This window comes from Saccostrea echinata, unplaced genomic scaffold (assembly GCF_033153115.1).
Source record: "Saccostrea echinata isolate AGI-Se365-2 ecotype Australia unplaced genomic scaffold, CSIRO_AGI_Sech_v1 ptg000001l, whole genome shotgun sequence".
Classification (NCBI taxonomy): domain Eukaryota; kingdom Metazoa; phylum Mollusca; class Bivalvia; order Ostreida; family Ostreidae; genus Saccostrea; species Saccostrea echinata.
The window spans coordinates 51,712,478-51,737,182 of NW_026889750.1; the positions used below are offsets into that span (position 1 = coordinate 51,712,478).

General features: G+C 33.3%; 3 protein-coding genes across 3 annotated transcripts; 1 reads left to right on the forward strand and 2 right to left on the reverse strand.

Moving 5' to 3' along the window:
- Positions 1-2,050: 2,050 nt before the first annotated feature.
- LOC133180709 (sperm axonemal maintenance protein CFAP97D1-like) lies at positions 2,051-12,442 on the forward strand. The gene is made up of 5 exons (XM_061315183.1): positions 2,051-2,305; positions 2,779-2,859; positions 8,395-8,513; positions 10,553-10,739; positions 10,944-12,442. Exons 1-5 carry the CDS (start codon positions 2,213-2,215, stop codon positions 11,229-11,231), a joined length of 768 nt encoding a protein of 255 aa, XP_061171167.1. The 5' UTR covers positions 2,051-2,212; the 3' UTR covers positions 11,232-12,442.
- Positions 12,443-13,883: 1,441 nt separating this feature from the next.
- Positions 13,884-17,617, reverse strand: LOC133194234 (A-kinase anchor protein 14-like). Its single transcript, XM_061330235.1, has 5 exons — positions 17,481-17,617; positions 17,103-17,368; positions 16,704-16,883; positions 16,206-16,258; positions 13,884-14,523 (listed from the first exon to the last, which is right to left on the reverse strand). Exons 2-5 carry the CDS (start codon positions 17,358-17,360, stop codon positions 14,439-14,441), a joined length of 576 nt encoding a protein of 191 aa, XP_061186219.1. The 5' UTR covers positions 17,361-17,368; positions 17,481-17,617; the 3' UTR covers positions 13,884-14,438.
- A 2,266-nt stretch (positions 17,618-19,883) lies between these two features.
- On the reverse strand, positions 19,884-22,999 carry LOC133194223 (heat shock 70 kDa protein 12A-like). Its single transcript, XM_061330228.1, has 4 exons — positions 22,579-22,999; positions 22,106-22,363; positions 21,468-21,618; positions 19,884-21,077 (listed from the first exon to the last, which is right to left on the reverse strand). The coding sequence occupies exons 1-4, from the start codon at positions 22,945-22,947 to the stop codon at positions 20,020-20,022; spliced, it is 1,836 nt and encodes a 611-aa protein (XP_061186212.1). The 5' UTR covers positions 22,948-22,999; the 3' UTR covers positions 19,884-20,019.
- Between the last annotated feature and the right edge of the window lie 1,706 nt (positions 23,000-24,705).

Genomic DNA, 24,705 nt, shown 5'->3' on the forward strand with positions numbered 1-24,705 from the left:
TACAATGAATAACAAACACACTGAAAAATTCAAACTAAGGAATTAAAAAAAATGTTTTAATGATATTTTGAAGTTAAAATGTATTCAACAGGAAACAATCCAATTAACGACACGATTGACCGAATCAGCCGTAATTCGTGCATCTGTAACATCACTACGCTAGTTTAGATACACAAATCTCTTAAAAAAATTTATTTTAATGTACATTCTTCCTGAATGAAATAAGACAAAAATAATCCACATTTAATTTTTTTACCGTATATCGGATGTCGACTTTATACGGTTCGAAGTTTATAGAGCGCAATTCGTATCCTGTTCTGACGAAAAGGCAAGTTACACGCGAATGCAGCTCAATGCTGTAACTTTGTGCTGAAACTTTGTGAATTTAGAAAGATTTCGATTAAGAACACGTTTTATAAACAAGATTTTTAAAATAATATCTTAGATTTTTAATAAAAATAGAGGGAATTCTGAAATATGTTGAGCTACAGTCGATATTAAAGTCATGTACATATAATAAGCTTGTCTGCTTTGCTATGCTGTGAAATCTTGGACGTCAAGTATCAACTCTGATATCTCGACACCTCGGATATCTCGACATTTTCCGATGGTCCCGTCGATGTCGAGATAACGAAGTTTACCTGTATATACACACACACACTGAATTGTGCAAAAATTTCAAGGGTGAAAATGTTTATAAAAAAAAGTGTCTAAGCCGAATAGATACTATGGAATTCCATATACGACAGCCAACTGCTTACTGCCAGCTGCTTACTGCCAACTGCCACTGCTCATACATGATATTGCCTGTTTTGTTATCTTTAATATTTTGAATACGCATGCTTGAATAAACTCTATAGTAGCAAGACTATTACAATAATAACAAAAATTCAGGAATTTTTAAATGGTGAAGGCTAGGAAGGAATAAATAATAGTTAGGACAGGAAGGAGTATTTTCTCTTAAATACAAAACATCTATTTCCCACATTTCCTTGCATGCAAATGATTCAATAGATATTTTTGTTTTCATATGTTTTTCTCATTTGAAATTGGTAATAAAATGACTATTTTCCTGTTTTAGTCTGTAAACACAAGCCCATAGAACGCTGGGGGAGGGAGGGGGCCCTCCCCCCTCGCCGCCCTAACCCACTTTTTTTCTGAGCGTAGTATTTTGCTAAAGTTACTTTTCAATAAAATGCTGGTTGCCCCCCCCCCCACGTTTTTTGTTGCTGTAAGGATGAGTACTGACAAAGTCCAGGATTTGAAAAAGAAAAATTCTTACGAAAAAGTAAGACAAAAAAGTCAACCTTCAACCTCTCTCTCTCTCTCTCTCTCTCTCTCTCTCTCTCTCTCTCTCTCTCTCTCTCTCTCATACACACGCATACACACGAAATAGGATTTTCAAGTCTGGACAGTTTAGTTTTTTGGGGGCAGATTTTTTTTGGAGCCCCCCTCCCCCCACTTTTAAAACCGTTGATACGGACCTTAAACATATACCATCACCCACCCCCGTGAGAAAACAAAATCTTCGGTATGAATTTGTGAAATGACAATTCAGGATTTGTTGTTTCGGGGGGTGGGTGTAAAAATAAGCTGCGAATTTCAGCCATTTTCCATATTTTCCATTTTTAAATAAACATTGACATGATAGAAAAACACATGTACAAAATACACCATCCTAATATGATCCAAAACTGACATAATATGCTGTATCATATGCTATAAAACATTTGCTATTTGTAGATGAATGAATGAAATGGGTAATCAGACACGTACTTGAATAAATTTAAGTACCATCTAGCGTTAATCTAAATTTAAGGACGATCTAAGGGGAATTACTCTGGCTTGCATATTCCGGCAAAACTAATTTGACTTCTATTTTTATTTATAATCAAAGCGTTTTTGTGATATTGACGGGCACATGTTTTCGGATTTTGGCATTTTTGGATGTAATTAACAAAAAAAGAGATAATTTTAATATATGAATTGCATAGTTGATACATTTCCACTTGAGTGAACTATAATTAGGTTATAAATTGGGCGATTCCGATTGTTTTTCGCTTATTTTTAGTTAAGATCTTGTCGTTATGGAGATTGTGCGTGATCACGTGACCAAGCAACCTGAATAGTGTATAGACAGCATTGAATGCGTGTACAAAAATACATTATTTACGTTTTTGTAGAGGAGGGGTGCTAGTTGTAGATAGTAAAGATGCACAAAAGTTATCAGTCGATATTGCCGACCCACAACAAGCTCCTACAGAAGCGATGGGACACAACATATTATGATGAACACAGGCGAAAGGTAATTAATCATTAGATCTCGTTGTGTTTGAAGAAGAGGGTCCTTGTTTGTTTTATCAGTGTTTGGTGTAATCAGATGTAAATCAACTACTGATAATCTCCTCCTACCATATCATCTGAAATATTCACTTCTGATGAAGTTTTTAAGAAGTTTTTTAAAATTTATTTTAACAAATTGTTTTTTTAAAATTGTTTTCCCCATATTCAAGACTCCTATTAATTATATTAATTCATATCAGGGACAAAAATACTAATTGTTCCTGTTTATAAACACTTAAACTTTTATTTGTAAGTAGTGATGAATTGAAGCATAAGATTAAGATTGGTTTTGTTTTTCTTATGTTTGTAGAAATTTGACTTGTTTTAATTATTTTCCAGAATTCAGTGATCAAAACGTAAAGTTTTCATTTTTTTTTTTTACATAAAATCTTTGTCATTTAGTATAACAGTATCACCTTATTTGATATTTTACAGGTGCGAACGGCTGCTCCAATGGTTGATACAAAAGCTCCCCCCACTTACATGCACCTTCACCTGAAACTCAAAAAGCTACAAGTAGGTTATCCTTTTTTTTTTCAAAGAATTCTTGAACCTTCTGCAATTATGTTCATTAGATATTTTGGATCTAATTAACTCCTTTAAATCACTTTTTATTCATGATTCAGAACTTTAATTTCTTATAATTATGTGAGACCATCTGCTTGCAAAAATTTTATTCTTGTGTATACGTTACAGATTACATATAGCAATTAAGAACCAAAATTAATGAAAATTTTGTCACACTTATATACAGTTGGACTTCGGTATCTCGAACATGAATATCTCCAATACAATGGATATGTCAAAGTAATTTTGAGGTCCCAACTACTTATTCCTTAAGTATTTTACCCTGGATATCTCGAATCCTCGGTTATCTTGAAGTATTTTCTCGGTCCTTTCAAGCTCGAGGTAACGAAGTTTGACTGTATATACCAAATAACTTTCCCATGAAAATAAGGTGTTCACTGCAGCAAAACATTGGTAATGTACAGATGAAAGATTTTGCATTAAAAACTATTTTGTTTTAATGGTTTAGAAAATTTAAGAACATCATTAACAGACATCCAAATACAATTTTATTGTTGGATAAAATATTACTGGAATTTTATTCATGTAAATATAAACATAAGCCTGATATCGACCAATTACTTTCCAAATCAAACATCAATAAGTGTCAGATTCAAATCATAAAATGGACAATCCAATAGATTAAATCATAAGTTTTCGAAGACTTTATCTCATATGTCATTGTTGACTCAAAATCTTTCAATTTAAACTCATAAAAGTATATCTATATTTGAGAATTATGAGATCATGAAGTCCTGGGGGTTTAAATTTCTGCCTGCTCAAGGAACAGACAAAAAGGGAAAACTGTCATTGAAATCCAAAGCAAAGCGTATTTGTCTGTGCAAATACAAAATGGAAACTACATTGAGTTGATCATTTCATTCGTGAATTCAGTAGAAACAAACTTTATGAAGAATTATTATAAAGCCCTGCCTCTCTTCTCAGTGATATTTCTCTATAGATTATGTATTGTGCATTTTAGAGTGAACATTAATTTGATATTTTCAATTAATATTTTGCATTTGTGTTGAAGACTGTAAATTGAACTGCCCAGGTTAAATTTATCTAATTGTGTTAACTGGAAATCTGCTCACTCTAGCAGGAGAGCATTTTGTAATTTTGTATTTATTTTTTTTGGGGGGGGGGGGGGGGGCTTGAAAAAGTAATCTTAAAAATGATTTAAGAAGAAAACTGTGGATGTTGTGCATGAAAATTTAAAGGAGACATGAAAATACCTGCAGATTTATGACACAAGCAATATTCTACTTTGAGAGCTTCTTGTTTACCAGGAGAGAGAGCCTCTCTATTAGATATCAATACCTCACTATTAAAGTGTCACATACATCAAGCTTATGAAAAAATCAAAATCTAAAATCTATAATGAATCATGTGAAAATTAAAACAATGATCAATGGGTCCTTTGACTTTTTTTAATGTGGATATTTTATTTTCATTGTTATACCTGTAGAGGATTTTTTTTTATATATGCGAGCTTGATTTTTTAATTAAAGGTCTGTTAAGCAATCTGGGATTTACATGGAACATTGCATATCAGCGATCAATTAAACTGAAATGGCAGGCATCCATATCACATATAGCACCCCTTTACATTCTGATGTAATTTAATGATTTACAGAATTAAATGGAGCCAGTCACTTTGATATAATCAGCCTCTTCATCCCTGTTACGTCTCACTCAGTAGGGGGGAATATTTAATGGGATGAGATTTGTGCATTTAAATCAATAAGAAGTCAATAACCCACATAAACATTTACCCTTTTCCTGAGGAGAGTTAATCAATGAGTCCATTCATGTTCTTAAGATTTCCCTCTGATCAACTCATCCATTGTAGATTAACAAACTTTTTCTGTAATCATAGATATTATTTAAGTTTTAATCTTCAGTTCCTGTATCTAGAATACCATGTAGTTTTTATACATGATGCTACCTGAATATTTTTCATTGTTTGGGAATTTAATAGCAAAAAAAGTGAATAAAAATACCTCTAGTGCTTTTCATGTATTACTGTGCATAAAATCACTAGCCCAACCCCAAAAATGGTAGCCCCGAGCATGAGGCAATCCTAATTGCACATCCCTTGAATAAACTGGGGAAAAAATCTGAAAAAGACCTTTTTTTTAGTCGCAAAATTTGGTGACCACAGATCGCTTTTAACTCGCAATTTTTGTTTTTATATAATTCACATTAAGTGAGTATTTCCTGTTAATTTCGACCCTTGACATCTAACACCAAGAGTACATCAAAGTGAGTTGCACAGGTCACCTTGTATAAAGAATCTGATACTTAACATGGGTAATATTGACCTCTTGGATATAGCTTGTATATTCCAAGTCTTAGACTAGAATAAGAAGTGTCTGGCTATAGTCTACCAATATTTCATTAACAACATGAAGTTAATTAAGTGTTAATTACTATTTTTTCTGTGTTAGCTGTGTTTGTTTGTTGCCAATGCAAAGAACTGAACAAAAATTTCATAATATAGAAAATGACACTCGACACCTGACTGCGATATTTCTCTGACATAGAATTATAAAAAAGCTTTTGAACTGTTTCATGCATTCTTAGATTTGGATTAAATGCCGCCTTTATTCAGGGCCTAAATGGCATACACATGTACACAATAGTCCTTTTTATAATCCACATTCACCTAACCTAAAGTAAACACACTAATCGTGAAGGGCCACTGAAAGATATAATGGTTTAAATATTCGACTCCCCCTCAGCTTTCATGGCTGATAATGGTCGCACTATTAACAAAATAACACCGTATTCTAGTACCTGCTCATCCATCATAAAATAGCCCCAGTTAGATTTGTAGACCATGTTTACCTATAATATATAGTTCCATTTGTGAAACAACATTAATTTTCACTTAGCAGTTAAATCTGTAGACTTTAAGAGGTTTGTACATCCATTTAAATAGCTGGACGGGCAAATGTTGATTTTTAATTAGTGAGGTTTGAGTTCTCCTTACTTTTTTTTAGTCGTGATCAGCCAAATTTATTCCTCTACTTAATGTCTGCCAGAGAGAGCTTGGCGTGAGACTTGGATTTGAACCTTATGTTACCTGTACAGGTCTTGATTTTTTTACATAAGGAAGAAAATTATCTGTATCCAAGAATACATTCTATGTCCTGACTCTTCATTTGAGCAAAAAACATTTCTATATCGCTTATACTTCAAATTTAGCTGTTATGCATGTTTTATGTTGTTGTTTTTTTTGGGGTGTGTGTGTCTTTTTTCCCCCTTTTTTACAATCAGCTCATTTTTAAATGAACCCATGCAATATCATGGTATCCCAAATCACTTTCATGATTATAAAGAATATGTTCATGTCACGTAATATATCCAGCTTTTTAGGACTCTTAACATTAAAGATTTACATGCTATAACTTGTGTCAGTTAAAGATAAGGTTGGAAATTAATTTATTTTGTTAACCAATTAAAATTACGAAAATACTGTAAATTACACAATTGAAAATGAACACATTATAAAGATGTCAAGTTATAATTATTTATTTTCCTGCCAGGAAAGTAATGCTTTTATTTAAATTAATGTATCACATGACACTGTCACTACTTTTAGATTGATTCAATTCAATTCACTTCATTGACAATTACCATGTCGGCATACAGTCATGACATAAAATGAATTAACAAGAATAATACATACATATACAAAATGACAAATGTGAGTTGAACAAAATAATGTAGAGTATATTCACATATTTCTAAGTATTCATTGCTGACTTTCTTTTCTGGTGTCAAAGCACTTTTTCAAAAAACAACATATCCTTCTAGCAGTTGTAATATTTGTAGGATTGACAATTTTTCTAATGGGATTATCACTAGTATATGTGTTTACATTAAATATATCAGTATAGTTGCATCTAAATTGGTCATACTTTGAACAGTATAGAACAAAATGTTTTTCATCTTCAATAAATAATTTACATGAATAGCATAAACGTTTTTCTCTAGGAATAGGGGGTTTACAGTATCTGCCCGTTTCAATATACAATGGATGGGCACTGATCCTTAATTTTGTTAATACAGATCTAAAACTTTTCTTTAAAGGCAGCTTTAAATAACTTTGCAATTTGTATTCATTTTGAATTACAATTTTACTATAAAAAGCTAACTTTCCAGAGTTTGATTTGCTTATATTTTTCAGTTGTTCATGTATCTTGTTTTGGTAATGCTCTTGTAATTTGTTTTTCAAGGTTGTGTGAGAAATATCCAAAGAAGTGATATTTAATTTTTGTAGTAATGAAGACAGTTTTCTTTGCCAAGATATTCTAGATACAAGTTTTTTGTCTTCTTTAAATGCAGAAATCACTAAATAATTATTATAATCATGTTTGTTTTCCATTTCCTTAAGTCTCTTAAAATATTTAAACATATATTCATAACATAAATAGTACAAAGGAAAACGACCCAATTCACATAAAACAGCAAGATTTGATGCCTTTCTATGTACCCCTAGTATGTCTTTAAATATTAAGTGTTGTGTTTTTTCAAAAGGAAATTGGTCTGAAGATATTAAATCACATTTGAAGTCAGTTATCCATACTTCAGATCCATATGTAATAATTGGTATTATCATTGACTGGTATAATTTTAACATAATTTCAGCTGAAAAATTAATGTTTGCAGGAAAATTTGATTTAATAGCATAATATGCTTTCCTAGCACGTTCTGATAGTTGTTCAGCTGCAAATTTCATTTTTCCATCAGATCTGAACACAACACCCAAATATTTATATTCATTCGTTATGTTAATCATTTGGTGATTGTAATAAAATCTAAATGATGTTTCATCATCTGTTTTTCTTGAAAAACAAAAATGAAATCAAGAAATCGAGGTAGGCCGTTTGGTATACAAATAACTTTTGACATGGATGGCAAACGTCTAACGCTTAAAGATACTTATCTTTTAAAGCATTACCAGTATTAATCCTCTACTCTGTAATGACAGATATTAACCTTTTATTTATAATTGTAGTCAAAATGCAATGTATCTCATTGTCTATGAATTCCAGCGGACATGCATGTCTTTATACTGTTTACGCACTTCCTTCATCAATATTCATGAAAAGACTAAATTCTTAACTGCAGATCTTGCTTAATTGTTTTTAATTAAAATGACCTATTCAGTAAAACTTTGTGGAAAGTATTATTTTTTCATTACACATCATTTTTCTCAAATCATTTAATCATTAGAAATTGGTGTTTATGTAGCATGTATATCTTTAAAAGATGACTTATCTCCCCTAACAAATCCGGCATTAGACAAAAACAACTCAAACAGGACCAGTTTAACTCAGGAGGAAATAAACAGAATGATGTTCACGTAAATCAAAGGAGGCAGAATCATGATTTTGTTTACTTACTAGTGATTGAGAACTAATGAAAGATAATTAATGTTTTGTAATTAACATAGCTTATACATTGATTTTACAGTTAGAAGAAGAGAGACTAGCAACGATAGAAAGAGACAACCGAATCTTACTAGAAAAAATGTCTTACATCATGAGGACTAGAGGCCGTGTAGATAATAGGAATATGTATGAATATAAAAGGTGAGCACACAATATTTATACAGCTTGGTAATTATTTACTTATGAACTGTCAGCTGCATATTGTTTTGTGACGGGTAAACCTGGGATTTTAAATTTAAATTAAATAATAAAAATAGTATTTGTTGAATAAGTCAGTTAGATTTAAGTGTCAAATACATATTTAAGCAAAGAATAAGAACTTCGAATTACTTCATCTCAGTACACTTGGTCCTTTGATCCTTACCAAGTTAATTCACCTGGGAGTTCCTTAATTTAATTAAAGAATGCATCCTTTATGCACGTCTTCCTGAGGAACTTGGTTACCTCTCCTTGAGGACATATAGCACCTCCTCCTGGGTGAGGGCTGTGAAACCACAAGCACTCTGTGTCATACTTATTTTCTCTTCTCAAAAGAGAAAAAAATATTATGCCAATGAAGTGCCTATGAAAATGCCTCAGTTCTTCTTTATGTGATTTTTGTTCACATTATCTTCTCATGGAGACATTTGGTTTTCAATCATTTTTTAGATTCAGTGTTAATTTAAAGGAAATAGATTTAAAAAAAATTACTGGAATGGATCGATTAACCCATCTAGTGTAAATATTTAATGTTAGGCTGATTGAGGCATCATGAAATTTTGATGATATATACACAAGATGAAGCTATTGATGTTTTCTTTGTAAGCATTATTCTGTGAGCGTGAAGAAACTCCGAGACTCATAAAGATTACCCAGAAGCCTTATCCTCTGTCATGTGAATCTTAAAAGATCAATTTCTTGTTAAGGCTTTTAGAATATACGTTCTTTTCTATTCAATTCTCCTGAACAATACACATCATTGATTTGTCAGAAAGTAATTTCTTCTCTATATTAATCGAATAATGCTCATAAAGGGAATTCTAATATTACTGTCAGACTGGGACACGTCAGATAGTAAATTGATTAACTCAGAAATTAACGAACACACACACCAAGGGAGATAACTCAGACACCTCCATGGGAGATACACACCAAGGGAGATAAATCAGAGTGACACAAAAACACTCCATGAAAGATACACTTACACCAAGGGAGATCACTATGGATAAATTGTGAACCTTGTGACTTTTAATGATGGCTAGTTTTTGTTGTGTGATCAGTAATTTTTTGTTTTGCAGAAATTGTCTTTTAAAATGACAGTTGAAATCTGGTTTGATGTAAATATCTCACATTGAGTCTATTTTCTGAACTTTTGAAGTGACACCCATCAAAAGCCACTTGATTGCAGTCAACATGAAGTCCACAGTTTGATCCTTCCTACAACATTGACATTTAAATGTTGTAGTTTTTCTTAACTTTATGGTTTAGAGTGCTGTATTATTGTCATTTAAATAGGTTTGAAATTCAAGAGAAAGTTAAGTTTAAAGTCACTTTATGATTTATCAACAATTCCCTATTAGATTTAAATATCTTAGTTCTGGAATCATTTCAGTGTAACTTTTATGTACCATTTGCAGAAACATTTTACAAAGGACTTGTATGACTGAAGTTTCAAATAAAAGCCATTTTACTAACATACAAATATTTAACAATGGGGAAGCTCAACCTGTCCCATCTACAGAGAATAAAATCAAGTTTAAATGTTATATTTTCATGTAAGTTAGTTGAATCTGATTTGTCAAGAAACATTTGTTAAAAAAATTTCTGAATGATGAAACCATGCCCTCCAGCATAGCAACAGTCAACATTGCTTGACGATGGATGATATTCCAAAAAATGTTGACTGCACAGAATTTTACCCACACTCAATTCACTGTTATAATTATGTACAGACTGTATTTGACATATAAAACATTTAATATATTAATGTAATAAATATTGTATGTAGATGAGGGTAACATAGAAAATTTTTACTCCTTGAAAACCATGATCAACCCTTGGTTGTGCCTCCATTGACAATGGTTTTCTTATACTGAGTCGTATTGCCTAGATCATTTTTTGACTATTATTTACATAACATATTATATTTCAAGTTTTATTTCTTTTTAAATAGTGATTAATATTTTTATTTTTGTCCCCAGTTTAAACAAGGAGAAACGGCAACGTGAGCTTTTACGTGTCACTAAGGAGAACCAGGCCATTCTACAGAGAGTCACCATGAGGCAACCAGAATACAGTGCCAAACGGTGGGCGGATATCTGGGACGAGGAGCAGAAGTTCATCGATAACATCAGCCACTACCCCAAAAACTGGTGGCTCATGAAGAAGGTAAAACTCAGTGCATGGCATATATACCATCATCAAAAAAATTAAAATGTAAATGCCACAACACATTCAAAGATCAGTGTCTGTTACAAATAAGTATTGATATTTTAAAACTTGTTTGCAAAAATTGAAATGCATAGTTGAGAGAGAAATGAAATACCGTAATGTTTAAATCATTTGTCAGTGCAGTTTTTATAAATGTTTCAGGAGAGGACCAAGTCTAAACTTGATAGTCGATCTCAGAAAACACGATCTAGCAAAGACCAGGAGAGACGAGAAGAAAGGGAAGAAGACGAGAGGAAGGAGGAGGAAAAAACAGAACTAAAAGAGAAGAAGCCAGAGAAAAAAGAGGAGAAAAAAGAGGAGAAGACGGAGTTAAAGGAGAAAAAGACTCAGGAGAAGAAGGAGGAACCTAAGAAATCGACATCCTCCGAGGAACCGACAGAATCACCAACAAAATCCAACGAGGAAACTCAAGACAAAATCGCCGAATAAGTATTCAGAACAAACTAGAAATAAATTTACTTGTTCAGAGGAAACCAAAAAACTTGTTCATCTGACACCTGTATATGAAACTGACACCTTTATAGGGAAATGTTGTTGACTTTTTTTTTAATTTGAAAAAAAAGTAATGAAGAGACTTGTCAAATTTGGAAAGGATACTATTTGTGCACAGACTGCTTGAAGCTGCCAAACTGGTGTCACAAATCTGATTATTGTTTATTATCTACTGAGCAGTTTTATATTTGATCACTGAAAATTGCTGAAATAAAGAGAAAAGCACATATTCATATTATCTCCCCTTGAAGAGTAATGGCTATATATTTTTTAAAAAATTAAGTAACTTTTATTAGAGTAAATAATACCTCATTGACAAGATGTATATTGTGAGTTTTATTATGAATACAAAAGGGTACTGTAGTGTTTCTGATAAACGTTTGTTATGAATCTGTAGGAAGTATTTACTGTTTTTTTCTGATAAATGTTTGTTATGAATCTGTAGGGATTATTATTTTTTTCCGTCCAAATGTTGTTATAAATTGATCATGACAATGAATTCTCTATGAGATTTACAATCACAACATCCTGTGATATGCTGTGAATTTGATTCACGTTTTTTTTATGCCGAATCTGATTTTTATTGATGATTTTTTTTTGTTGTTGTTGCTTTGTTTGCTATTGTCCCTGTGATCACTCCACCTTGATTTTTACTGCCTCATGTGGAGTCTGTTTTACTTGTGTGTTTAACTTATCCTGGCAAAATCTTAATACGCGAGCAATTGTGGAAAGTTAATCAAACTAAACTACTTAACAAGAGCCAGGTCAGAATAGGTTTAGATATTGTTCATTCATTGTATGTCAATTATGTCTTTAAATTAATAGAATAATGACTAGGTCTGGAATTTAAATTTTGAAAAGAAAAACGTATACATAATGATTAAAAATAATTTTATGTGTAATTTTACAAAGATAATATACCTTTATCTATTTGAACTATGGTTGAACGCTAAAGGGAAGTAACTCTTGCAGGGGAAGTAACTGTATTCTATCTTGCTATAATTTTCCATTACATATCCATAATCCTATTATTGTATGAATCAGTATTTCATGTATGTTACATGTAAAAAGCTAGATAGAACTTTATGTATCTTGTCTGTTTATTTGAAATCTTTTTTTTTACTGATTGAATAAACCTAAGTTCATTACTTGTCTGTGTTTCCCTGTTTTCATAAAAAATCTGAATGGAAACATACAACAGGCAGAGATAGACTCGGGAATATAGCTTTAGTGAGAGAAAGCTTTAGATGACAACTGATGCCTGTACAGTGACAGACTCTTCATCGTCTTATACAATTTGTTAGGATCAGGTGACAGACTTTTAACTGTCTTTCACAATTTGTTTGGATCAGATGACAGACTTTTTCACAGTCTTATACAGTTTTTTGGGATCAGATGACAGACTTTTCACTGTCTTATACAATTTGTTGGGATCAGGTGACAGACTTTTCACAGTCTTATACAGTTTGTTGGGATCAGGTGACAGACTTTCACAGGCTTATACAGTTTGTTGGGATCAGGTGACAAACTTTTCACTGTCTTTTACAATTTATTGGGATCAAGTGACAGACTTTTCAGCCGTATACAGTTGGTTGGGATCACGTTTCCGAGGTGGGAAATATTTTTGCATCAACTCCAGAATCGGAGCCCTTGTAAGACAATAAAACACATCAATAAATATAAAATAAATTCAAAATTTTCCGAGGATTTTATAAAATTGCTATATGTAACATATGTACCCATACATAGGTTGGATTTTGGGGAGATAAATTTTGGTCCAAAACCTGATGTCCAAATTATAAGCGAGTCATAGAAACAGTATTTTTTTGGACAACAAAATGTAGTATTTTCTCTGACAATTATTATAAACAAACGTAGATTTTAAAAAAATTTTCAGTTTCTTTATTCCAAATTTTATTTTTGTTGAGCAGATTTCAGTGAAAATCTCAGGAGTACAAATGTCCAGGTACAAAAAAAAAATAGATTCTGAGGTGAGCTCAAAAGAAGGATGCTGGCTTTATTTCCAGATTTTTTAGAATCATGGTAGGGTTCACTTCAGGAACAAAGACATACTGTGGAATCATTCAAAATTCATGGGGGCCAATTTTTGTGGATTGCCTGAATTTTACAGGTTTGAGGGGATGTAACTTATTGTATTCATTCGTATCTACAAAATGAAAGATGACTCTTAAAACCTGAATTATTAATTCATTGAAGATGTGAATTTGTGGATGCAGTGTTCTCACAAATTCCACAAAATTAATATTGAGTACCACAAAATCTAATAATTCCACAGTATCGGAGTCAAATTAGTGTACCGAGAGCTGGAATATTTTCTAAAATATGCCATAATTCAATTTTATTACTAAGATTGGCATAGGTATGCACTGTTTGAGAGCCCTCAAAGGAAAACAAATTAAATTTTACATAGATCATAATTCTACATATAATACATGACTGTAGTCTGTATCAAGGGGAATAACTCTTAAACGGTAACAAAATTGCCTTACTTCAGAAAGAGATCATAATGTTCCAAAATATTGATAATTATGTTAAACTCCTCATCAAATTTAATTATAAATTCAACTCTTTCACAATTCCAGCTTTTATTTGGAGTGACATAATTAACATCTATGAAGATGCATTCACCTTTCACACGTAAAAGTTAACACATAGAAAAACATACCATAAATACATGGAATTTGTTATGGACCAATCAGTATTCTTGTCTCGATGATTTAAGCAAGGAATTTACGTCATTTATTCAATGACAAAATTTGACATGATTAAACAGAAACATTTAGTCAAATTAGCTAAATACTTACTAAAAAAGTAAATCAAACAGATATGCATATCTCTCACTAATATTTTCATAAACTGTCATAATGCACATCATGATTTCAGGAGATTTACAAATAAATACATTAAACTTTATACTCTTATAAAAACAATTCTATATACACTATTCCAGCTAAAGTACATAGATTTACCAAAAAATATAATCTTTGAAAAAAAAAACAATTTCATATACACTATTCTTGCTTCAGGTCACAGATTGACACAGATTATAACTGATTTAGCAAGAGTAAATGATATCACACCTTCTAAATGGTAACATTGATTATTTCACTAATTTGTTCCAAGTTAAAACTCAATGACCTGCATCATCATCACCTTGTTCTCTATAATGTCTTTTAACCACTTTTCACGGAATCTAGACTCCCCTGGTCTGCAAATGCAACAATTTTTTTATGAAAAAAAAAAGAATTGAATGTATATGTTTCTTATGTTTAAATATAAATTGAACAGAAATTAGCTTTAATTCTTCAATCTACATGTATTTCATAATACATGTGAGTTCCTAAAACTGTGGGCTAGCCTTTACAGTACATAAGACATGAACAAAAAGTTATATTAATTATTAAACTATATATTGATAGCAGTTGGATGTAATGGAAGATATTCCCTGTCTAAAAATATACAGATAAGAAAAGAATATATAAAACTGATCACTGTTAATAAATAAGAAATGTATGCTTATGTAACTCTTGTTTCTCTCTACAAACACAATTTCTACCTTAAGTTTAATACTGTGTACATACTTAATAATACTGTATACATACATACTATGAAATGTTTTATCACTGAGCCAGTACTTACTTGTGGACTAATCTGTGGGTTTGTTTTATCACTGAGCCAGTACTTACTTGTGGACTAATCTGTGGGTTTGTTTTATCACTGAGCCTGTACTTACTTGTGGACCAATCGGTGGGTTTGTTTTATCACTGAGCCAGTACTTACCTGTGAACCAATCTGTGGGTTTGTTTTATCACTGAGCCAGTACTTACTTGTGGACTAATCTGTGGGTTTGTTTTATCACTGAGCCAGTACTTACTTGTGGACCAATCTGTGGTTTTGTTTTATCACTGAGCCAGTACTTACTTGTGGACCAATCTGTGGGTTTGTTTTATCACTGAGCCAGTACTTACTTGTGGACCAATCGGTGGGTTTGTTTTATCACTGAGCCAGTACTTACTTGTGGACTAATCTGTGGGTTTGTTTTATCACTGAGCCAGTACTTACTTGTGGACCAATCTGTGGGTTTGTTTTATCACTGAGCCAGTACTTACCTGTGGACCAATCTGTGGGTTTGTTTTATCACTGAGCCAGTACTTACTTGTGGACTAATCTGTGGGTTTGTTTTATCACTGAGCCTGTACTTACTTGTGGACCAATCTGTGGGTTTGTTTTATCACTGAGCCTGTACTTACTTGTGGACTAATCTGTGGGTTTGTTTTATCACTGAGCCAGTACTTACTTGTGGACCAATCTGTGGGTTTGTTTTATCACTGAGCCAGTACTTACCTGTGAACCAATCTGTGGGTTTGTTTTATCACTGAGCCAGTACTTACTTGTGGACCAATCTGTGGGTTTGTTTTATCACTGAGCCTGTACTTACTTGTGGACCAATCTGTGGGTTTGTTTTATCACTGAGCCAATCTGTGGGTTTGTTTTATCACTGAGCCAGTACTTACTTGTGGACCAATCTGTGGGTTTGTTTTATCACTGAGCCTGTACTTACTTGTGGACCAATCTGTGGGTTTGTTTTATCACTGAGCCAGTACTTACTTGTGGACTAATCTGTGGGTTTGTTTTATCACTGAGCCAGTACTTACTTGTGGACTAATCTGTGGGTTTGTTTTATCACTGAGCCAGTACTTACTTGTGGACTAATCTGTGGGTTTGTTTTATCACTGAGCCAGTACTTACTTGTGGACTAATCTGTGGGTTTGTTTTATCACTGAGCCTGTACTTACTTGTGGACCAATCTGTGGGTTTGTTTTATCACTGAGCCTGTACTTACTTGTGGACTAATCTGTGGGTTTGTTTTATCACTGAGCCAGTACTTACTTGTGGACCAATCTGTGGGTCTCAAACACATAGAAAACATCAACAGGGAATGTCTGAAACATAATTACACAAACATATTTTCTAGAACCATGACATGATCATTCATTGAAATCAAAAGTGCTAAACAGAATAAGTAGAATTATGTATCTTTCTGTCACTTAATTACATAGTTACTTAGTTTTATTGAAATTTGATTAAAAGTGTAAAAGTTAAAGTATTTGAAGAATTTTAGATAATTTTTTATTTTTTTATGTATCTTATTATAGTTTACTTGAGTACAAAGTTTTATTGAAAAGGACGAAAAATAAAGGAGAAGTAGATTTTGAAAGAAATTGATAGAAATTTCTACATTTAGTAACCATGGCTACATTAATCAAAATCCATGCAATCAATTGTAATATGCATCTTAATAAATTCTATTTGAGTTGGCCACATATCAACAAATACATTCACATTTTGGCTTCTTTTTGAAATCTAAGGTATTGAGATTAAACATACCCCAGGTTTAATTGAAGAAACAACAAAGGAAAAATAAACACAGGCTGTGGCGCGAGGAATGGGCTTTCTACGAGTAGGGATGCTCCATCGCACACGGAATCTGTATCTGGTGTCAAACTGATGAGGGTCCTCTCCGAGGAAGTCTATACAATACAGCCAGCTGTCCTCATATTCCCAAGTCTGTATTCAGATATAGTGTGTAAAGCACATTTCTGAGATAAAATATTCATAAGTAAAATGGACAAAACTTTAATAATTATAAGTTACATGTTTTTTTTTTCCTTTAATCATACAACTTCCATCACACACTTATCTGTGAAATTTCATTATCACTTATATCAGTTATAACAATGTGCAAAAAATTGACATGAGCCTCAATCACTTGAATATTATACAAACTTTGATAAATTCATGAATCTTCTGTTCAGCCTTCTCTGGAGAAAATTCTGATATAGTCAGCCATTTGATATTTTTGACTTCGAAGTTATCATCTCTGACAAATGTAGATTGCCTGGAGAACTCTTCTGCCTTCAGAGATTCAAAAGTTTTCTCTCTTTCTGTCAGAGACAGGTTTGTCTCCAGTCGCTTGATCGCGGTGTCAATCACCTCATCCACGAGCCTCTTAGCCTGATCTGCATAAACGTCATCTGTTGACATACTGGACCCTGTAAAAATCATAAAATGGGAATGATTACAATATGGATAATGATGCATTATGATGATATATCTGACACATGCAGATTATCGAAAGACATAAAAAAAAAATTTATTTCATACCTGAATTTTCCCTGTTTGCGACTTTTTAGGCTTGAATATTGTAATTTTGAGCACTTGGTCTCCTTTTTGTGATTTTTCCTTTTTCGAATTCGCTCTACTTTAACCTAATCTGAAGATTTCCCGATTTTTCAGTCTACATCGCCGCCATATTTATTTACGTCGACGTATCTAAGCGTAGTGCAAGTCCTTAACCAATGAACGATGCGTTTACAAAAGTCTGAATATCTATAAACTTCAAAGTCCATGCTTCATGGTAAACGTTAGAAATCCGGGAGAAAATAAATATCTTCGCTAAGGGTGGTGATCTGTTTATTTAGGACTTTTAACGAAGATAAAAAGAATGCAAATTTAAAACTTTGGTTTTCTTTATATACAATTTATATATACAATGTATTCAAATCATTCAATTGTTCAATTCACTTTGACAATGTCGGCATACAGTCTGGAACATTAATAAAAACTCATTAACACGATTATAAAAAATATAAAAAAAAATTACAAAAGTACTATAGCATCAACAACACTGTAGTTGCAATGAACAGGCGATCTATGGGCGGCGGAAAGGGTATATTCAATTCAATTCAATTAGTTTATTTACCAATTAAGGGCCCTCGATCATGGGGCAAAAAGCAAGTACTTGTAAATTACCATTTATATATACATGTAATACAATATACATACACACAAGAGAGAAAAGAGTATAAAAGACGTTAAAGCAAAACGAACAGTTAATTTCGCATATGTTTCATTATAATGGATTTTTAAAAAACGCACTATCGTGCTATAATCACAGCGGTATACGGGAGTCAGGTGAACAGAGGGTGAAGGAGCCGACGGTAGATAATGAGTAATGACGTGATATTTGCATAGCCGTCCTTGTCATACACAACGTACCGTACCTTACAACTGCTTGGCAATGTACCTTACCCATTAATAATTTTTAAAAAATCTTCTTAATTTAAAATCACAGTACAATCAGATGTTCTTTGACAAATAATCAGCATGCATTACCAGGGGTTTTAAATTAGATATCAAATGGGGAAAATTCGTGTCTTATTCGAAGAAGAAATGCCAAACACATAGATTTTATTTGCCAGTATTTTCTGAAAATTAGTTAGGCGTATATCATCGTTAGGCATTGTAAAAAAGGTTGTGCAAAGGTTCTTCAATTATTGAAACTCTCAAATTATACATGACAGGAAAAAAAAAAAAGAAAATACAGTTCAAAACTACGTTGCGTATGTCCTTTTGCAAATTTATTTTGTTAAAAACATTCTGATTGTACACACAAATACTCTGAAGTTGATATTAAAAAGATGCTAGAGTTTTTTTATTGACATTATCTATGTGGTTTTTGGAGATCAGGTCTTCCAACAATCTGTTGAAATTCCCATGTGTACCAATTGCGCCCCGTTATTAGCAGACCTATTTTTGTATTCATATGAAGCAGAATTTATTCAAAATCTTATACACGAGAAGAAGAAAACACTTGCTCTGGTCTTCAATTCGATATTTAGATATATTGACGACGTATTATCAATTAACAATAGTTATTTCCATTCATAAGTCGATTCGATATATCCCAGTGAGCTTGTAATAAAAGATATCACAGAGTCTGACATATCAGTTTTATATTTGCGATATTTTACTTGAAAAAGACGTTAATGGTAATCTAACAACAAAGTCTCTTTATGATAAACGTGATCATTGATGACTTTAACTTTTCAATCGTCAACTTCCCTTACTTATGCAGCAATATACCCCTATCATATGCATATGGGGTTTATATCTCTCAGTTGATTCGATACACAAGAGCATACTTTACGTATGAACAATTTATAAATCGAGGTAAGTTATTGACAAACAAGTTGATGAAACAAGAATATCAACAGTCTCGTTTAAAGTCATCATTTCGTAAGTTCTATGGTCAATACAATGACCTTGTCAGTCAGTACAATTTATCATTAAGTCAAATGCTGACTGATGCTTTTTAAAATACTAGCTATTAGACCATTATTTACACACAGAATTGTCCACGGATTTTTTTCGTTATTTCACGATCATGACAATGAGCATACGGCGGGTGTGATCGGTCGGAGGGGATGCTCACTCCTCCATGGCACCTGATCCCACCTCTGATGTTTTAGAGGTTCGTGTTTGCTCTACTCCTGATTTGTATTGTTGGAATGGACTTTTGAGTTTGAATACTGTTCGTTATCTCTATATATTCCTTAATTAAGTAAATACATTTTAAATACATTTTTGTGCTATTTTGAATAGCAAACTGTGAGATAATTTATAAAAATGTGTTTAGAACTGTAGATCAGCTTAAGCATACATTTTTGTTTTAATTGTATGACAAAAAATTGAAAGGACCACTACATTCTGAATACTAACTCGGAAATAAATTACACAAATACAATCATAAGACATAGATATATTAATTATATTAGATATGCATGTATATTTGGAGAGTGTATAATGAAGACAGGAAATATTTATGTCAAAATATACACGTAACAAAATAATCGACCTAGTTTCATTTTTTCAGGCATTCAAACTTCGCACTCTGGATATTCTTCGTGTCTCTGTCTTGGGCAACAACATACAGTTCGGTGGATCCAAATTCCAAGGAAACGTCGATTTCCCGTTTTCTGTCCTTGCCTAAACATTCTGAAATCTCTACAACAATGTTACCCAGCATACGACATCCAGAGTCGTTACAAAAGAAAACGTTAGAGTCAGATTCATAGATTTCAATATTTGCATAGCGGCTATATTCAGTAGAAGGGGTAAATGTTTTCTGGATGCGAGTAAGAGGGGCATTTTTCTTAATCATACATTTAAATACATCAGTGCAGATATCTGCGCCATCAATATGCATCAAGTTACTTTCAGGGTGTTTTCCTCTTTCAAATGGAACGTTGGTCGCGATACCGTAATATCTTGGACTTAGTCTTTGCGAAATGCTTTTCGGACTGTGTCCAAATATGACTGCGCCTTTTAAGACAGCTAAGTTGGGCTCTGGTGGAATAGTTACTATTTTGTTTGGAAAAGAATCTTTGATTTTTTGTTGAAGTATAGGACATTCTGAGAACCCTCCGACCAACAAGATCGTGTCGATATCAGACAATGTGTGGTTCAGAAAAAGTCGTTCTAAGTGATTAATCACTGCGTTGATGGGTCCATCAAACGCAAGCTCCCTTAGGTACGAGGATTCAAATCGAAACTTGTTTTCCTTAAAAACTTTTACACTTTTCTGCATGTTAAGATCAGCAAATCTAGAATTGACTGAATTACCCGATCGTGATTTATATTTTTGGCAAAGTTCTCCCAAATTTGAGAAGGTAACGTTTTCTTCTTCATTTCGACCGATACCTCTCTTTTTGGATTCAAAATTTTTCTCCAAATCTAACCAATCGGCAGCATTTTCCCGTTTAAATTGATTTACAACATCGGCCCCTAACCATTGAGTTAAGGCATCAAAGAACATTCTGTCGACATTTGTACCGCCAATAGCGTCGCCAGTGGCGCAATGGAGCTCCTTTAGAGATCCATCTTCGACCACTTTATGCGCTGTTACATCAACTGTTCCACCTGCATATAAATAAATAAATAAATAAATTAATAAACATTCTTGTTTAATTGCCAGAAATAAAGTCTCAAATAAAAAAGTGAATCAATTGAATACTAATGGTCTCAAAACAAACAATTGCAACCTTTTTGAATATTTTCCCGATCTGAAGTCTCGAATAAAATTAAATGAATAGAATCTTAGTTGAAATTTTCTCGATCTGAAGTCTATAATTAGCAGTATAAAGAATTCCATTGGTTTCAAAGCAAGCCACAAAAATTTTCTCGATCTGAAGTCTATAAGTAGCAGTGTAAAGAATTCCATTGGTTTCAAAGCAAGCCACACAAAAGTTTGGATCCCCCCTCCCCCGTTCGACTTTACAGAAAAATGATATATCTTAATAAGATGCTTACCCCCACAGTCAACCACCATAAATTTCTTCCCAGGTTGATATGCACTGATTTCCGATTCGTCATTTTGCTTGCTCAGTGCAATCTGCTTGCAAAATATCGCCGCTGCTTCTGGTTCTAGGGCTAAAATCAACTGATCCCCTTTAATACCAGCCTGAAAATATTCATGTAACAGCACATTAAGTGTTTTTTACTGGAGTAAAGAGTCAATACAATACAAATAATTTCATTACAGTTAATATTGTTTTTTTCTGTTAGTACTGGGGGAGGCTTGGAAATAAATTTAATGAATTTATATGACCATTTCCCATGATGAATTTAGAGAATAAGAAATTTAAAGTAAAAAGATGACGATCGAACAATCTATGATCAGAAAAGCTCAACTGAGCACATGTACGCGTCGGAAGCAAATTGAGAGGGGGGGGGGGGCTAAACCAACAAAAAAAGTTTCTACGTCGAACACACACACAATCCCCAGTTTTCATTGCCTGTATTATGTCTATCTTTGCAAAAAAAGGGGGGCAGCCCCCCCCCCCCTCCGTTCCGACGCCTATGGAGCATATGTTTAACAATAAGGTAAGGAAGGGTTTTCAATCATTTATAACATACTACCTGTATATGTTTTTCATGTCAGTAATTACCTGTTCGGCGGCTCTCCTCATAAACTGTTTGGCCTCGTTTGACCAGATGGCAGGGACAGTGAGAACCCAACGTATGTCGTCTGCCCATGACGTCTGCTTTACAGATTTCCCGCTCTTTTCCTTGCTTTCAAGCTGCTTTACCAAAACTTTGTCCAAGTGGTCCTTCAAGAACCGTATTGCCCCGGAGAATACTTTGATTGCAGACATTTTATTTCCATTTTGAGCAGTAAGCTGCATATCTTCTGTGATTCGTTTACCCTGTTATAATTTGCTACGATTTATTTAAAAAAAAATATCAAGAAGAAAGCTCCGAATCTGTTTCATACAGCAATTGTTTTGCAAGTAGAAAATAATATTGCAAATGTTTTTTTTTCTTTCATTTGAACCAATTTCGATACTTCAGGGAGTTTGGTAAAAATCAGAAATTTACAATATTCAATTCCCCTCCCCATCCCGACCTCTTTAATACCTACCCTTGGTCTCCCTCCTTGAGATATAGCCTTAAACAATTTCATTTTAAATCTACGAAAATAAAACCAATTTTGATGATTCTCCTTTTCCAAATCGTCCTCTCCTTCTTCGTCCTCTTCGTTTTCAGACGCCAAAGAAGCATATTTTTTCTCGGCATCGTATCCAAAGGAATGAAAACGCTCCTGTTCGTCAAAGAGAATGGTAGTGGGTGTCTTAAAGGTTCCATCCCCCTCATTCTCCCACCGTGTGTTGGTGTACACACTAAGAGGGTCTCTTCTATAGTCACTCAGAAAGGAAAATGCGTATCCACTGTACGTCGTGCCGAAGTCGATGGCGGCGACAACCATATATGTTTTCCCCTTCTCAGCCATCGAGATGGCCGTCAGAAAATCTCTCCCTGTATCGAATTAGGATACATAACAAGCACCATTTTCCGTTTTTGGCAATTTCTATCTTTCCGAGTATTTGTATATATTGGTAAACATTTACTTTCGTTTTAAACAGGCTTCCTGTTTAGGATACACCCGTCATCGAAGTTTTTTTTTTTAAATACAAGTACAAAGTCCACGATTTATATGAATCAAAATCATTTTTATTTTTATGCCTCTTTGGGTCCATCGTCGCAAACCACGGCCAAAATGTACGATCCTCTCCCATTCTGTAGGAGAGAGAGCTATATGCGGACTCCGGACCGTGGCTTGAGACGATGCTTTGGGTCTTGAATGTTAATTAGATAAAGTACATTGTATATTGTTTCCTTGTTAGCTACTTATATTTCAATTTTGTATTAATTATGTTACGGGACGACCATTTGATTCTAAAGAGGAAAGGGGGGGGGGGCTTGCAAATTTTTCCGAGTCAGCTTATTCATTTTCATATTTGTGAAGAACAGATTATTTATTTCCAAGATGGACGAGGACAGATTATTTATTTTCTAGTCTGACAAGCAAAAAACCAAAACAAAATTTACAAAGAAAAGAAAATTGCTCAACTTCTATTTTTCTATTTACCGGGAGGGGGAGGGGAGTGGCACTAATCAAGGACAGATGACTTATTTTCTTGTTTGTCGAGGACGGATTACTTATTTCTAAAATCTGCCAGCCCCCACCCCCATTAAACTTCCTCTTATGAAGCCACAGGTGCTTGAGGACGGGACCTTTTCGTTCGCTTTTTCAGTACCAGTGAGTTTTTATAAAAAGTTTGTTTTAGGTTATATTTTGTATTTTTCAATTGTAATTCTTACAAATATGTCATAGAAAAAAAAACTTTATTAAAAAAAGTTGAAGAACCCTTGGGATACGAAGCGGGGGGGGGGGGGGGGGAGTTCTGTCAACAAGCACCTATGAAGAACCATGTTGTCGCAATGATAAACAGTAGGAGAGAAAAAAAAGTTGCTAAGGCAACATATCGAAAATTAATACAGGCTAAATAACAGTTGTGCCCCCAATAACTTTGCCAGTATATAGTATACAGTAGAAAACAAAGTATTTGGGGGGGGGATATTTTGATAGGTTGTACCCCCCAAACTGATATTGCTTCCTACTGCTGGTAATATTTACCTTTTTATAAATTGTTTAAGACGTCTTTCATGTATATTAAATAAGTTACCACATTTAAACGCAAGCAATTAAAATGCTTAAACTGATAAATGAATGCAATGTTAACAAAAGCAGAAACACTCCAAAGACATGAATGAAAATTTGGAGGAATAATTTTTTTTATTTTCTCATTTAACTATGCTTATTTTCTTCATGATAACATTCATAAAAACTCAGAAAAGAAAGAGTTTGACCATTTGAAAGTGTGATAAGGCAGTAGGTTTGGTGTCTGCAGGGTGTTCCTTTAGTGGGATATGTAAAAAAAAAAAATAATAATAAATTAAAAAAATAAAACAATTTAAAGATTGCTGTGTCTTTTAGTTATGCTGCAATATGATAAGAGAATTAAAAATATCCTCTGTAATTGATAAACTGTTGACACCAAGATATATCGGAAAAATTGGACTGCAGTTGCAGAACGACATATTTTATTGTATGATTGAATAATTCCTATCCCTCTGATTGGCTGAGATCCAACATTGTAGTAAAAATACTACGTCATATTCACCTGCAGTGCCCTTCGAGGTGAAT

What these genes read in the sequence shown, in the direction of transcription:
- LOC133194223 (XM_061330228.1), bottom strand. Translation starts at nt 22,947, where the DNA reads ATGGCTGAGAAGGGGAAAACATATATGGTTGTCGCCGCCATCGACTTC. An exon ending in TGAGGAGAGCCGCCGAACAG is followed by an intron (nt 21,619 to 22,105) that starts GTAATTACTGAC and finishes GAATATTTTCAG; the next exon opens with GCTGGTATTAAAGGGGATCA. An exon ending in TATGGTGGTTGACTGTGGGG is followed by an intron (nt 21,078 to 21,467) that starts GTAAGCATCTTA and finishes ATTTATATGCAG; the next exon opens with GTGGAACAGTTGATGTAACA.
- LOC133194234 (XM_061330235.1), bottom strand. Translation starts at nt 17,360, where the DNA reads ATGTCAACAGATGACGTTTATGCAGATCAGGCTAAGAGGCTCGTGGAT. An exon ending in AGATTCATGAATTTATCAAA is followed by an intron (nt 16,884 to 17,102) that starts GTTTGTATAATA and finishes ATCTGAATACAG; the next exon opens with ACTTGGGAATATGAGGACAG. An exon ending in ACCCACAGATTGGTCCACAA is followed by an intron (nt 14,524 to 16,205) that starts GTAAGTACTGGC and finishes TTGCATTTGCAG; the next exon opens with ACCAGGGGAGTCTAGATTCC.
- LOC133180709 (XM_061315183.1), top strand. Translation starts at nt 2,213, where the DNA reads ATGCACAAAAGTTATCAGTCGATATTGCCGACCCACAACAAGCTCCTA. An exon ending in ATGATGAACACAGGCGAAAG is followed by an intron (nt 2,306 to 2,778) that starts GTAATTAATCAT and finishes GATATTTTACAG; the next exon opens with GTGCGAACGGCTGCTCCAAT. An exon ending in AATATGTATGAATATAAAAG is followed by an intron (nt 8,514 to 10,552) that starts GTGAGCACACAA and finishes TTTTGTCCCCAG; the next exon opens with TTTAAACAAGGAGAAACGGC.